At 61.0% G+C, this 14307-nt stretch overlaps 2 protein-coding genes across 7 annotated transcripts; both read right to left on the bottom strand.

The window, feature by feature from the left end:
- Nucleotides 1–310: 310 nt before the first annotated feature.
- ZBTB39 (zinc finger and BTB domain containing 39) lies at nt 311–10778 on the bottom strand. Of its 6 annotated transcripts, none has more exons than XM_087771713.1 (5): nt 10715–10778; nt 6999–9014; nt 1840–2014; nt 862–1101; nt 311–429 (listed from the first exon to the last, which is right to left on the bottom strand). In XM_087771713.1, the coding sequence occupies exons 2-4, from the start codon at nt 8904–8906 to the stop codon at nt 893–895; spliced, it is 2292 nt and encodes a 763-aa protein (XP_087627839.1). In that variant the 5' UTR covers nt 8907–9014; nt 10715–10778; the 3' UTR covers nt 311–429; nt 862–892. The 6 variants fall into 6 exon arrangements, 5 of the variants coding, with proteins under 5 accessions (XP_087627839.1, XP_087627840.1, XP_087627838.1 ...); XM_087771714.1 differs by having other exon boundaries at nt 323–397; XM_087771712.1 differs by lacking the exon at nt 311–429 and adding an exon at nt 608–712.
- Nucleotides 10779–10891: 113 nt separating this feature from the next.
- TAC3 (tachykinin precursor 3) lies at nt 10892–13880 on the bottom strand. Its single transcript, XM_087771811.1, has 4 exons — nt 11990–13880; nt 11797–11893; nt 11649–11678; nt 10892–11576 (listed from the first exon to the last, which is right to left on the bottom strand). Exons 1-4 carry the CDS (start codon nt 12098–12100, stop codon nt 11431–11433), a joined length of 384 nt encoding a protein of 127 aa, XP_087627937.1. The 5' UTR covers nt 12101–13880; the 3' UTR covers nt 10892–11430.
- Between the last annotated feature and the right edge of the window lie 427 nt (nt 13881–14307).

The raw sequence follows: 14307 nt of genomic DNA, 5'->3' as shown, positions 1-14307 counted from the left end.
TTGCAAACTCAGCAGTAAATTAGCAATGGTTAAAACTGGGTTTGACTGGGCAGAGCTGCTTCCAAACATGACTGGTGGCAGCAGAGGTGGGGTTCCCAGTTCGTGTTTTGCAGCAGGAAACCCATCCCATTAAATCCAGCGTCCTTTAGAGCATCTCCTGGCAGGTTTCTAAGGCCACTGGGTGCGTTTCTAAACGCTGGCAGACTCTGGCAGCCCTTCACACGCGCTCCCTTTCAATCAAAGTCGCACTGAAGCACGCCCCGTGGGAACGTGTACGCGTGCAGAAACCCTCGGAGCTGGAGCACGGGCCGGGCTTTGGCTCTGTAAGAAACTGGAGCATCCGGAGAAAGTTCACCGTTGTCCGGATTCTCCTAAGTCACGTGCTGCGAGTCAAGCCCTCGGCAGGGGAAGGTGAAAGAGCGACAGTCACTGGAAGGGAGTTCATAAATCTACCAAAGGCCTTAAGCTGCTCAAGAAACACATTTTGAAAAACGCAAAGCATAAGCAAATCTGGGGACAGGATGCTTGCAGCAGAGAGCTGAGGGTGAGGAGCAGGATGTCCCGGGCTGCAGGAGAAGCCCGCGACCAGGGGTTATCACGGGACTGGCTGGGAATGGCTCTGCTCTTCACAGGGGTTCTGGGACAGGGTAAATCACTGAATGCTTCAGGACTCCTTGTGCACAGAGATGTTCCTTCTTACTACCAGGGGACCCTAGTGTTGACAGAAAAAGCCAAATCCACCTTTTACATAGAAATATTTTGTACCACAGCTGGGGGAGAAGCCAGTCCCCTCAGACACAACAGCACGCTGTTGAGGGAAGCAACTCACGGCCGTTCCTCTGCCTTAATTATGTTACTTACCCAGTTTCACAACTTGGGAGCGTAGAGCCACTTAGACTGTAAGCCCTCCAGGGCAGAGGCTGTCCTTTGGGTCCGCACCGACGCAGGACCTCGCCGCCTTTGTCCCCTGACCCTCCTGGGCACAAGCGCTGCGAAGCCGAGCAGCCACAAAACTGGCTGGTGAACGCGAAGGCAGCTTCACGCTGACACAACCCACAGCTCTGATCCTGAACCTTCCCCGAGGCTTCCTTTTGCAATACCCTGCCATTTTCAATGAAGACACGGAAGGTAAGTACACAATAACAGGAGACTTGAGGTGTGACATAACCAGGACAGCAACATATTCAATTTCAAGTTACCTAAACATGTAAAGCTTGGTATTTGACCTATTAAACTTGTGGTTTTTTAACTCTCCTAATGCATCTGCAACTTTGTTCATAGACCTCAGGGCCAGAGCGGCCTCAGATAAAACCCTCATACAGCCCCACGCAGTGATCTGGGCTTGAAAGCCAGCAAGTTCTTTAGCCGGGTCCCTCCGTTTCCCTTTAAAGCCTTCACCGCCCCTTAGGGTAAACTGCCTCAGGCTCCTTTAGCAATTACTGCTGTATACCCCTGGACCACCCTCCCAGCTTGGATTTCCAGTGCCCACTGCTGGTCACCAGGCTGGCGATGGGGAACTGGTCCTGTCCCACCAGGTGACCTCTGCCCAAGCAGCTCCAGCGGTGACCGAGACCGGCAGCCCGGGCCCATGGCCGTGCCCAGCAGGCAGGTCACCCCAACCCCGAACCGAGAAAGCCTCGCTGCTTGAGAAAAGCTAAAGTGGCTCTTGAAAACGCCAGCAGCGTTTGCCCGCTGATCTGGCTTGCCAGCCAACAGCTCTGAGCCTGCGAAGGCCCAGGTCGCAGTGAAACGCACCGCTGGCAGCACACAAAGGGCTTATCAAGGAACACAAACCCCGAGAATTTCCTCAATGGTTTCTAACGAGGGCTCTGTCCCAACCTGCTGCGGAAACAGTCTGCAGAAATGCCGGAGTCAGTTCTCCTCGTGCTGCTCCGGGTGCCGGAGGAGGCGGCGAGGAAGAGGCCCCGGCTGCCTGGACTCGTGCCACAAATCCTGCAGAGCACAGCACAGGAGCAGGATACCAGGAACGGCTCACGTGCTTTCCCAGGCACTCCTGAAGAGACAGAAATGCCAATCTGCACATTTAAAGAAACAAGTTGTATAAAGAAGCAAGGTACAAGAGGTCAATATTTTCCATTTTATTATTCTAAATAAAAACCACACTTTGTGCTGAACAATGGAGTATAAAAGAACCCGATGTACAACGATTTTAGACATCTACTATTTGGGGGGAAAGTTTACAAAATATACAAAACTTTACAGCAAATAGATAGTAAACACTTAAATATCAGGAGGTCAGTACCTACTATTAACTTAACAAAAAGGTTAGACAGCAATTCAACTCTTTTTCTTCTGTTTAATTATTCTGTTGAGAGACCTGGATCCTTTGAGAAAGGGGAGAATAAAACTGAACTTTGCAGTTTAGAAGTCGGAGTAAGACCAGTCTCGAAGCACTGCCTTTTGGAGGGGGGATTTTGTGACAGGGTTTCCCGCAAGGACCCGCGACCTGGCCACTCTCTGCAACCGCTGCCGGCACAGCTCACAGCGAAGCATTTCCCTTCTGCGTTCCCCTCTTGCACCCCAAGGATCCCAAAGCACTTTGCAAACACAAGTTAAACCTCACAGCTGCCCCCGGCGAGGTAGGTAAGTGTTGCCCCCACGTTCACGGGGAGGCGGGGGAAGCGAGGCCAGGAGGCGAGCCGAAGGCCACACCACGAGTCAGCGGTGGAGCAAGGGCTCCCACCCCAGCTCCCCCGCCACTGCAAACGGCGCTTGGCCTCCGACACGGAGCCGTGCATGGCTGCGCCCCCAGCAAACACACAGCCCTACGTGTGTCGGAGCTATGGCTCCTCGGGGCAATGCAGCCTGCGGAGGACTTGGGATGAGCCCCATTGCTCCATCTGCAGAGCTTTATGGAGGAATGCTGGAGCTCCCAGCCAGGCTGGCCGGACTCGGGGACAGCCACACCGCCAAGGGGACGGGGACGACAGAGCTCTGATGCTGGCCGCAGGCTTGGAGAGGCCCAGGACCCTGCCAGGGGAGGGAGAGCGCAGGTCTCTGACCCCTCTTGGGACAATCCCTCCGAGGAGGTGCCGCAGCGCGAGGCCAGCCCAGCGCGGGAGCGCTGCAGGTCCAGATCTGTCCCTGGATCCCCTCTGCAGATGGGACTCACTGCTGATCTCAGGATGTTTCACACAGGAATAATTCTTTATAACACTGGAAAGAATCCAAGACACAGAAATGCCAGGGACCTGGTCGCTCCCCCCCATCCCTACACCCAAAAACGACCAGCAGAAAACGAGGTGGGCTTTTGCTTTCCCATCCCTGTGCTTAGAAAGGTGGGCTTGCTTTGCCCAGTAGTGTTTCAGTGTAAAAGCTTCTCTTTTTGGTTTATGTGCACAAAAGGCTTTTGCTTCACAGCTTAGCTAGATATGGGGCTGCAGATGCTACTGCGCAGCAGCACCCCAACCCATCCAAAAGCTCATCACAGCTTCTGGGACATTTTAGGAGGGTCTCAAGGCTTTAAGGACTCAGCTCTCCCAAGCCTCGTCTGCCTCCCTCACATCCTTCATAGCAATCTCCAGAGCAGAGCAGGTCACATCCATTCCTGTCTACCAGCCCATCTTGCCACCACCAGGACAAGGAAAAAACCCCGTAACTCTAAGAGCTCCTCAGAGGAGCCTCCAGCGAACCGCTGCCAACTCCCACACTTTCCTAGAGCGCCATGCGTTCTCAAATTTTTCTTTTTTTTTTAAATGTAACAACACTAGGCTAAACGTGGCTCCAGAGACCAGCTAGAGATCACAGACCGTGGCCTGGCAACTGACGGGCACCACGAGACTGGAGTTTGGAAACCAGAGCTCCAGCGGCAGACGCAGCACAGCCTGGACAGCCACAGGATTGGCAATTGCTTCGGTGCCTCACCTCCTCTGAAAACAGGCTCCAGGCACCAAAATCAGGACAAATCCAGTTTAACGCTCCCCAGGGCGATGCCAGGTGGCCCCAAACCCAGTCAATATTACCGGGATTGGGGAAAGGACACAAACTCCCAACAGCTTCATCCTCAACCTTGTCCTCTCATTCCTCCTCAGCAAAGTCCGTTCCTCCCACCCCACCTCCATGCAGCGGGATCAGCCGGGTACTGCAGGTCCACAGGGTCACTGAGGACGACCCACGCTCAGGACGAAGCAGCTGCCTGGGAAGAGTCATTAGGTCCAGCCAGGGCTCAGCACTGCCGGCGGGGACACAGCTGAAGACAGACTGTTGTCTCTTCCCCCTTCACAGCGGAGCTGGACATGGACCTGGAGTTGCCGCGGTGGAAATGCAGCTTTACAGGCAAACCGCAGAGACTGAAGGATGGATGGAGCTGAAGGGCAGGGGCTTCCAGCAGCTGCACACCTCTGCACCCTCCAGCCCCTCTCCCTGGGATGGGAACTCCTCCCGCTCCCAACAGCAACACGCCCAGCCGATGGGGAGATGTGCTCTGCAAACCCAAGGGAACATTACAGCACTGCTACCCCTCAGCACACACACTGCTGCTTCCCCCAGCCCCTCCGCAGACACAGCGGCACTGAGCCATCCCCCACTTCTTATATTGCTACAGAGCTTGTTTCACAGGACGGGGATGGTGCTAAAGGGAAGTTTGCTTTCGACGGGGAAGGCTGTAACAGGAGTAAACCGACCCAGGCAAGTCCAGGAACTGGTACAGAACAGGAACGGATGGAGGCTGTCATTTCCCTAGGATGCTAAACATCAATATTCACTAAGCACTTTGCATCTCCCACACACTTTGCAGGTACAAGCCAGCAGTCTTCACCGCACTCCCGGGAGGTAGGTAGGTACCACAAGTGTTACCACCCTCATTTTACAGATGAGGAAACTGAGGCAAAGAGGTGAAGTGACTTGCCCAAGGCCACAGCGGAGTGAGGGGAGCAACCCCCAGGAATTCCTAGCTCACCAACCACACATCCAGCCCACGCCGCTCCTCTGCCACGGGTTGTCCCTTCGAAAGCAGGGGAAAGCGGGATGAGTTTACAGGGTTTGCAAATCACTAGTTTTGTTTTGTAACAGCATATCTTTACAGAAGCGCAGGAGCCAATTTACTACGACTGTGGCTTGAAAGCCCTGAGCGCATCCTGTTTGTGAGGTAGAATGAGTTACCTAAGGGCAGTCATAACTCATGCTGCGGCATCGGAAATATTTGTTCCTCTCCACCTCTGCCCCACAGCAGGATAACATGGGAAAAAGCTGATCCCCACCCTTCCTGGTGTAAACACTGCCGGCACGGGGCTGACTTCACCAGCGCAGCCAGGAGAGCCCACCATGCCGAGGAGTCCCCAGCCTGCACCCGACGCGCATCCAGGAGAGGGTGAGCCGAGGTTCTCACCAGCTGCTATTGCCGCCAGCTCCTGGAGCTTCTCTGCCGCAGCCCCCAGCCAGCGCCTGCTGAAGTTACAGCACGATTCAACAAAAAATGAATGAACTCACATCGCACCAACAACATCCTGCAACACACATTTGCCATGAGACATGTCCGGGATGCGGCGATCCACGGCGGCAGCCACGGGAGGGGGCTACCCCTTCAGCAGAGAGAAGAGTCCTCAAAGGTACCTTTGTGGGAGTTAAGGCAACAGCTTCATCACGTCTTGTCTGCTGGGATCTGTGCAGCTGCAGCAACGCCGCTCTCTGGCTTCCAGCAACTGGCAGCCCTGGGACACACCGTGCCATGCCAGCAGAGCACAGCGTCCACGGCTGCCGTTGGCAGAGGAGAGCCGAGGAGGCATCGGCACGCTCTCAATGGCCAGCTGCAGGCCGGCAGAATTTAGGCATGACTGTGCCATCACAAAATATCTCCCAAGGAGCAGCTGGCCCCACAACATGAACCTGCTTCCCTGGCCCTCTCCAGTCCAGCAACTCCTCCGAGAGCTCCCTCTGCTCATGCACCCGCCTCCTTCCTTCCACGCCGCCACCCCACTGCTCGGGCTCTTCAGAGAGGTAGCATCACTCCTTTGCCTCCTCCTTCGGAGACGGGGTCTCGGGGCACGAGCGAGCGGCGTGTCACGGGCACAGCAGAGAACCGGCCAGCCACGCTCCCTGCTTGGGCAGGCCGGAGACCCCCGGCGCTGCCTGGGAACTGCCCTTGTGAGCAACCATCACCCTCCTACTCATTTACCGCCAGGTATCCCTCCTCATTTGCACGTGCACGCTCACATGCTGCTTGCTCATCTGCCCTGCAATGGAGCGACGATTTCAAGGCTGATTCTGTGACACGGACTTTGCTTATCTCCTCGCAATAGCAGCAGAACCCCAGCGATGCCCAGAACGAGTCTTTTTTTTCCTTCCTTCCTTCCTTCCTTTTTTTTCCTTTTCTTTGAGTCCAGCACCATCCTGCTCTGGCTCTGTCCCTCTCTACTGAGGTCAGGTGTGAAAAATCTTAGCAGCATCAGTTTGTGGACAAGCTCAAACTGAGGGTTAGCCTAGTCAAGTGGGCTAAAAGGTTAAAAAAAAAATCTACACTCAAAACCTAGTGAGAAATGCTAAAAACACAGAACTCAATGGCCTCTAACAGGACCAGAGGTAAGTAAACACGACAGACTTCTTGAAAACAGTGATGTAGCTTACGTGCTGTTAATTTGTACAATGCCACCAATCTAAAAAGCCCTAGCAAGGCCAAAAAAAATAAAAAAAAATAGAAAAGGAGGATTCCATCTATGATGCCTGACCATTAAATAAAATAAATGACATTTTTTCCACAGCTTCTGTAATTAGTATTTGCTCCTTTGCTGGCCCTGCCCTGCCTCACCCCATCAGCTGTCCGTGTTTTTCTCCGCGTCTTTGGAATGGATGATATACATGAAAGTCTGTTCGATGGTGAAGTCCGGGGGGAGGCTGCCTTTGTGCACGCCTATGTGCTTGCTCATGAGGTTGAGCGTGGAGCTGTAATGCCCGCACACAGTACAGCGGTACATGAGGGCTCCCGAGTGCGTCCGCAGGTGGCACTTGATGGTGGAGCGGCCGCGGAAGAACTTGTGGCATACCTTGCACTGGTAGGGCTTTTCTCCGGTGTGGATCCTCCGGTGGTAGTTGAATTCACTGGTGTGAGCAAACCTCTTCCCGCAGACCTTGCAGCTGTACTTGCTGTTGCCTGGCTGGTTTTGCAGAGCCAAGTCTTCGCTCAGGAACTCCTCCGGCAGCTTCCTCTTCTGCAGGCCCTGCTGCTGGAGACGGTCTCCAAAGCTGGGTCGGATGTCCAGGCTGCCCCCGCACTTGTGCTGGCTGACGTGGTAACGATACGCCGCTTCCAGCTTGAAGCTCTGGCCACAGAAGTGGCACCGGAAAAGAGCCTCCTCCATGTTCTGGTGAACGGCCAGGTGCTTCTCCAGGAGGTGCCGATCCACGAAGCTGTTGGCACAAACAGAGCAGGAGAAGACCGAGATCCCCAAGTGAGACAGGGTGTGCCACATCAGGCTGCAGAGACTGAGGTGCCTCTGGTCACACACGCCGCACGTCTGGCTTTTCAAGTTCACGTGGTCCAGGATGTGGTTGCGGACAGTGTGGAAATCTTTGGCCAAAGGCTTCCCGCAGGCAGCACATGCCAGCTCTGAGCCGGGCCCTCCCCCAAACACGGTGATCTTCCCTGGCAGCGCATCACTGGGGTGGACGATGATGTTGTTGTCGAAGACCCCTTCTCGTCGGTGAAGGGTCAGCTGCCACTGGGTGAAGAACTTGGTCTCGCACATGTCGCAGGAGAAGAGAAAGATGCCGATGTGGGACAAAACATGAGTGACCCTGGAGTTCCGGTCCTGGAAGTGGGTTTCACAGACCTTGCAGTTCCCGGTGAGCAGATCAACGTGATCTCTTGCATGCTGGCGGATCAGCTGGATGTTGGGCTCCAGGACCTTCTTGCACACCTGGCAGGGCATGGCCTTGCTATCCTGGCTGTCGTTCTCAAAGGCCAGCTCTTCTTCACTGTCGTCACTCAGCTCAATAACTTCTTCTGATGGGCCCAGCTCTTCGCTGGCATCTTCGAAATGCAGTTCATCCTCGGCCAAGTCCTCCAGCTGAAGCTCATCCATCTGCCCAAAACCTTGTTCTTTGGAGTGGTCACTGTTGCTGGGACAGGAGTTGCTCCCTGTGGAGATGTCCATGGAAGGATCAGCGGTAAAGAAGCCACCCTTGCCGTAGTCGCCATTGCTCTGGACCTTATACTGCTGGCACGAGCTTGTAGTGGTTTGAACAACGATGTTCACACCGCCCAGGCTGGGTTGGGTTGCCATACTCGCAGCAGGAGTGAACTGTCCTTGATCCGATTCCTGTTCTGTCTTGGGAGGCTGCTGCGGATGCATCAGGGGAAGAGTCTGACTGGCTTCACTCACAGTATTCCTGTCGTCCTCTTTGTAGCTGCCTGCCGCTTCCCCGTGCAAGATGTAATTCCGTTCAGGGCCGAAATGTTCCCCACCGCTCCGGATTTCACCCAAAGAATGGCTCTGCTCTGAGGAGGTGCTGCTCAGAGGACCTGACCGGCCTTCGCTCATGGCCAGGGAGGGCTGCTTCGTGATGGCTGAGCTCTCCAAGTCAGGGAAGGTTGAATGGCAGGCCTTCAGCAGATCTTCCATGCCCAGCCGCTCTGCTACCTCGTAAATGACGCCCACATTGATTAGGTCTGTGAAGAGCTCCGAGGTGTACACAAAGCTGAGGATCTTCTCGAAGTTGGCCGGCGTGATGAAATCCACTACGTAGGTCCTAGCAGCATCCAGCCCTGTGTTCAAAAAGAGGTTCTGGAAGTAGCCTGCGGCGCAGGCCAGAACAGCCTTATGTGCAGCAAAGGAGCGGGTGCCCACCAAAATGGTGACGTCGCACATGGTCTCGGAGAGCCTGCACTTGTTGAGTTCCTTCAGCAGGTTGTTGGGGTGATTGGTGCTGTGCAACTTGATCCTCATGCCCATCTTAGCAGCTGCTTAAGAGTCCCTCTCCTGTCAGCTGCTTCTTCACGCATTCATCAGCTGCGTGAGCCAGAGGTGCTTGGCATCCAGAAACTGGCAGGGCAAGGGGCTCTAGAGAGACAAAAATGCAAGAAATGTTAATACCTTAACAACCAAAAAGACATCACTCTAGTCATACCTCAAATTTTCCACCTTCCTGACAAGCAACAGAGAAGCAGCAGCATAGCTGCTTAGATGGAGATCGACTAAAACCTATCTTGTAACTTCAAAGACCGACTCTTTGGGAAGCAAAGGGAAAGATGCACACAGGAAAAGACACAAACAAACTAAAAAGTTGTTTACTCTGCCAGCAACAGCCTGAAGTCCCCACTTCTATTTGGGCACGGACACAGGTCCCTCTGCCTCGCGGTTCCCTCAGTTCTGAAACTGAGCCCCAGCCGGTGCCTGTGATGCAGACGCCCTCCCTCTCCTCGAGCCAGGGATAACATCCCTGCCTGGAAGGCTGAAATTCAGGCTCTACATGCTGGCTGGCTTCACCTCCAGGCCTCCTCCAGCCACCACCGCTTCATACCTTCGCTTCGGGTTTGTCCTGTACCCACACAGTAACTTTCGCTTTCCAGGTGGGATCTCATTTCGGATTCTCCCCTGCATGCCAGCTTCTTTGGTTCCCAAGGGATTTCTCCTCTGCTACACCGGCACTTGCAGCACCTTTCAGTGCTCTTTTAGCCGGGCGGTTTGCGCAGTATTCCCAGGCTGCCACTAGACACCTGGCCCATGCCACTGGCAATTCCCACCTGAGCTCGTCCGTCCAGCTTGTCCCACTGCCTTTGTCGCCCTGTCCCACTCACAGGCGCTCAGCCAGCTCGCAGGCCACCCAGGGACTTGATGCACTTACCCCCGGAGCCCTATCCCTAATCCCCTGCCTTTTTCTCCCCACGGTAGAGAACAATGACCCCAGAAGGCAGCAGAGAGAGCGGGAATTTGCAGGAGATGGAAGGGGACAGGGCTGCCTTCTGCCCCAGCTCCAGGGAAAGGCAAAAAGGAGCTGAGGACGGGCTGTCTTCCCCTGGGACGCCGAGGGATGGAGGCAGGGACGGCCCTTGCCCAAGAAGGCAGCGGGGAAACCGCTCACGGCTGGGGAGGACGAGGAGGATGAGGAGGACGAGGAAGGCTCTAGAGGGGAAGCGCTCACCAGCACAGAAAATGCCTGGACGTGGGCAATTCCTGCAGCGTGGGGATCCCTGAGGGGGGGGGGGGCGGCCTGGGGACGGGACAGGAGGGAAAAGAGACGGAGGAGGGAGGGGGGACCGGGGGGCGACGGAAGGCCGGGGGCGCGGGGGCAGGAGGGGTCCCGGCGGGTGAGGAGGGGCGGGCGGGCCCCGCTGCCGCCGGCGGGCAGGCAGGAGCCGCTCCGCTCCCTGCGGGGGGACAGGGAACCCCGAAGCTGCCCCAGGGGAAAGGGGAGCAACGGGGGGGGGGGGGGGGGCGGCAGGGACCCCCGGGGGCTGAGGGGCCACGCGGGACAGCGGGGGCTGGGGGCCCACGGGGGGGGCGGCGAGGGGCCCACGGGGTCGTGGTAAGGGGACCCACGGGGGGGGCTCCAGGGGGAGCCACGGGGGGTGCAGGAAGGGGCCCCGAGGGGAGCCACGGCGGCCGGCGGCAGGCGGCGGGAGGCCCCGGGGGGCTCCGGGGGGGCGGCGGGAGGCCCGCGGGGGGCGGCGCGGGGCCCATCGCGGGGGGGCGGCGCGGGGCCCCCGGGGCTCCCAGCGGGGCCCCGCGGGGGGCAGCCAGCGGCCGGCGGGGCTCCTTACCCGCCCGGCGCCCCGCACCATCCCGGCTCGGCTCACACAAAGGCGCCGACCCGCCCTCCGTCCGCCCCGGCCGCCGCCGGAGCCGCCTTCCGCCCGCCCGCGCGCCGGCGGGGCCACAGCGCCCCCCGCGGCCCGGAGGGGAGCTGCGGGGGCGCGGGCACCGGGACGGGGACACGGGCACGGACAGGGACACGGACACGGGCACGGACACGGGCTCCTCTTCATTTGCGGGGGGCAGGTGTGGGGCAGGGACAGGTCGCTGCAGCCCAAGAGCACGCGGGCCCCCGCCCTGGCCCCGCTCCCCCCCCGTGGGCCCGTCCCCGCGGGCTGTCCCGGCCCCCTGCGCGGCGCAGCCAAGACACAGAGACGCTCCGGGCGCGTGTCCCGCACAGGCACGGGTGGGTGTATACAGGGGTGCGTACACAGGCACGGGTGGGTGTATACAGGCACGGGTGTACACGGCGCACGGACAGGCACCGCTGCCGGTGCGGCTGTCGGGCAGCGCGGGGACACGCGCGCGTGCGAGCGCGGCCCCGGCCCCGGCGGGGCCCACGGCGGCTCCGCGGTCCGTGGCGCGCCCGGGACGCCCCGAGCCGGTACCGCCGCCGCGGCGCAGTCCCCGGTGCCGGTGCCTCGCCGCGGGGCGCGGGGCACGGCCCCCGTGGGTGCGGGCGGCGGGGCGCGCCCCGTCCAGCCCCGCCGGCTCGGTCCGCGGCTCACGCCGCCCGCAGCGGGGCCCCGCCGGCCGCGGGGGGCCCCGGGGAGCAGCGGGGGGACGGGCCGCCGCTCCCCCGCCCCGCCGGCCGCCCGGGCTCCGCCGCCCGCTTCCCCATGAGCCCCACGAAGAAGTCGTGCATGTCCCCTGCAGAGAGACCCGCCGTCAGGGCCGCGGGGCCCGGCTGCGGGACCGGGACCGGGACCGGGCGGGACTTACGCTTCTGCGGAGCCGCGGGCGCGGGCGGAGCTGGAAGAGACCGAAGCGGGTGAGCGGCGCCGGACCGGACCGGACCGGACCGGGCCGGGACCGGCCGGACCGACCGACCCTCCGCAGCCCCCCCTGCCCTCGCCCCCCCGGCCCTCACCGGCGTCCTCCTCCCGCAGCAGCTGCAGCAGGGCGGCGTAGGCGGCCCCGTGGCCGCCGCGGGCTCTCCAGGGCAGCGGCTCCGGGACGGGCATCCCCTGCGGGAGGCGAAGCGGGTGAGCGGCGTGGGGGGGCCCGGGGGCTCCGGGGTCCGCCCGCCGCTGCCCCCCTCCCCGGCGCCCCGACGGCCCTACCTGTGCGGGGGGCGCGGGGCCCGGCGGGGCGGCGGCGGCGGGGGGACGGCGGGCGAGGGCGAGCGGCAGCGCCAGGACGAGCAGCGCCGCCAGCGCCGGGCGGCTCCTCATCCTCGGGGGGGCCTGGGGGCGGCGGTCAGCGGCGGGGCCCCGGGGCCGCCCCGAGCCAGCGCCCCCTCCGCGGGGCGCCCGGGACGAGCCCGGGACCGGGCCAAGCGCTGGGGAGGGAAAGCAGCGAGACGGGAGCCGGGGGGGCCGGGGGCGGCGGGACCCCCGCCCTTGTCTGCGGCCGGAGGAACCGCGCCGCTTCCCGGGGGCGGCGGGGGGGGGCAGTAAATCCCGGCCTCCCCCGAGCTGCGGGCGGCTCCCTGCCAGCGTCCTGGGGAAGGGGGCTGCACCGGGGGCTGCAGCCCAGGGCCGCCTTACGGGGTGCGGGGGGGGCACGTTATGGGGGAGGCATCACGGAGGGGCGGGGGGTGCGGGGGGGACACGGCTCCACTGGGGACCCGGGGGTCCCGTGCCACCACTCGTGCCCGCGGTGCCGTGCTTGTGCAGTCACACACCAGCCGGACTGTGCAAACGCGCACGAGACCGAGTGCGGGCACACAGAGCACAAACGTGGGCTCGGACTCAGTCCTGCACGGTCACCTGTGTTAGCGCACACACGCATTCCCTGACACGCGCACCGGCACACACACGCACCGGCACACGCATGCTTGCTGACAGCCAGATCCCAGACCCAGACTTGCTTCCAGACCCCCCCAAGCCCTCCCCGAATTCAAGCAGCATCTTCACCCCATCTCTGCTTCCGGCCTGTGCCCTCCCCAGCAGCTTCCCCAGCTTCCCCCTCCTCCCTTCTCCCAGCCTGAACCAGGCAAGGACAGGACGCAGCAGCCCCCCAGGAACCCCCAGGGCCGGGTGCGCGGGGGCACAGACCTGCTGAACCCTCAGGTGTTGCTCGGTGCGGAGCCGGGGGCAGAGCGTCCCTCACCGCTGGCGGCTGCGGAGCAGGAGATGCGGTGAGGTGAGGTGGGCAGCGGCCGCAGGCGGTGCCGACGGCTCTCGCAGCGTGGGCTCAGCTGGGAGGCAAAGTACTGGGGTGCTGGCTGCTGTGCGGAGTTAAATAAGGGGCTCTGCCCATGGCACGGCGTGGGTGGGCGAGAGGAGAGCCGCCAATGGGGGCCGGGGGGGGGTGGTACCCCCACCCTGCAGCTTCACGCCCACGCAGGCACCATGTCACCGACAGGCACCCATTACACACGCAGAGTCACACCGCGACACAAGCGCGCCCACGCAGGCATGCCAGCTCCCCACCGTGCCGCAGAGCCCCGTGGTAGGGGGCCAGCACACAGGCGCCATGCCCACACAGCCCCCGGCCCCTCCTCGCACCGCAGGCATGGGGGGGGACACGCACCTGAGCACGACGCAGCCGTCGGCACGTGTGGGCACACACGCGGTGGGAGCGGTCCTGTCCCTGCCGCGCTGGCACAGCTGCTAGCAGTTGCTCTGCAGCTTGGCTTTGGGAGGTCTCACACCACAGTGGCGATCAGCTGGACTCTCACCACACACACGATGCACATGCATGCACGTGCATGCAGACACGCGTTCATCTGCACACGCGTGCACGCACGCTTTCTGTACCACACACCCTGCTCGTCTCCCCCAGTCCCACCCCAGGGCTCCCGGCCTGCCCGGTCCTGTGCTGCCATGGGGAGCGCTCCTGGCTCTGACGGCCCCGGCAGCCCTGGGTCCGGCCCCACGTGGGGCTGCTTTTCCCGGGGCCCCTCTGTGACCTAGACAGGGCCGGCATCACCAGCCCCAGGCCCCCCCGGCCCCAGCCCGACTCAGCCTCCTGGGAGCCCGGGCTTGATCCTGCATCCTGATCCCCCAACCCCAGCCACCCCAAGCGTCTCCGCGCCCTCACCCTGGCCGGGGGGCTGGAGTGTGGAGAGATGGAAGATGGGGAGGAAAAGTTGGAGGGAACCAGCGGGATGCAAAGGAAGGGGGAACACACGGGCCAACAAGTGAGAGCCACTGACTTCAGCCCGAGCAACAGGCTGCTGTGCTGGCGGCTGCGGTGGCCCCGCAGGAAGGCGGCCTGGCAGCGGCAGCTCACGTGGCAGCACAGCCTGGGGCAGGGCAGCATCTGCAGTGCCGGGGACGTTAATTAAATCGGAGCCTGGCCAGAGACGGCCTAATTAATTAATAACACCTACTTGTGTGGTGCCAAGTGCGACGCAGCTGCGAAGAGCCGAGGTGCCCCGGGCTGCGGTGGGCTTGTTTACGGCTTTTGCCCCTCACCGCACACGGGCGGGAAG

This window comes from Nipponia nippon, unplaced genomic scaffold, assembly GCF_047370975.1.
Source record: "Nipponia nippon isolate SJK-2023a ecotype South Korea unplaced genomic scaffold, ASM4737097v1 scaffold_35, whole genome shotgun sequence".
Taxonomy (NCBI): domain Eukaryota; kingdom Metazoa; phylum Chordata; class Aves; order Pelecaniformes; family Threskiornithidae; genus Nipponia; species Nipponia nippon.
The sequence above is the reverse complement of the archived record's forward strand: the minus strand, read 5'-3'. Positions and strand labels throughout refer to the sequence as shown.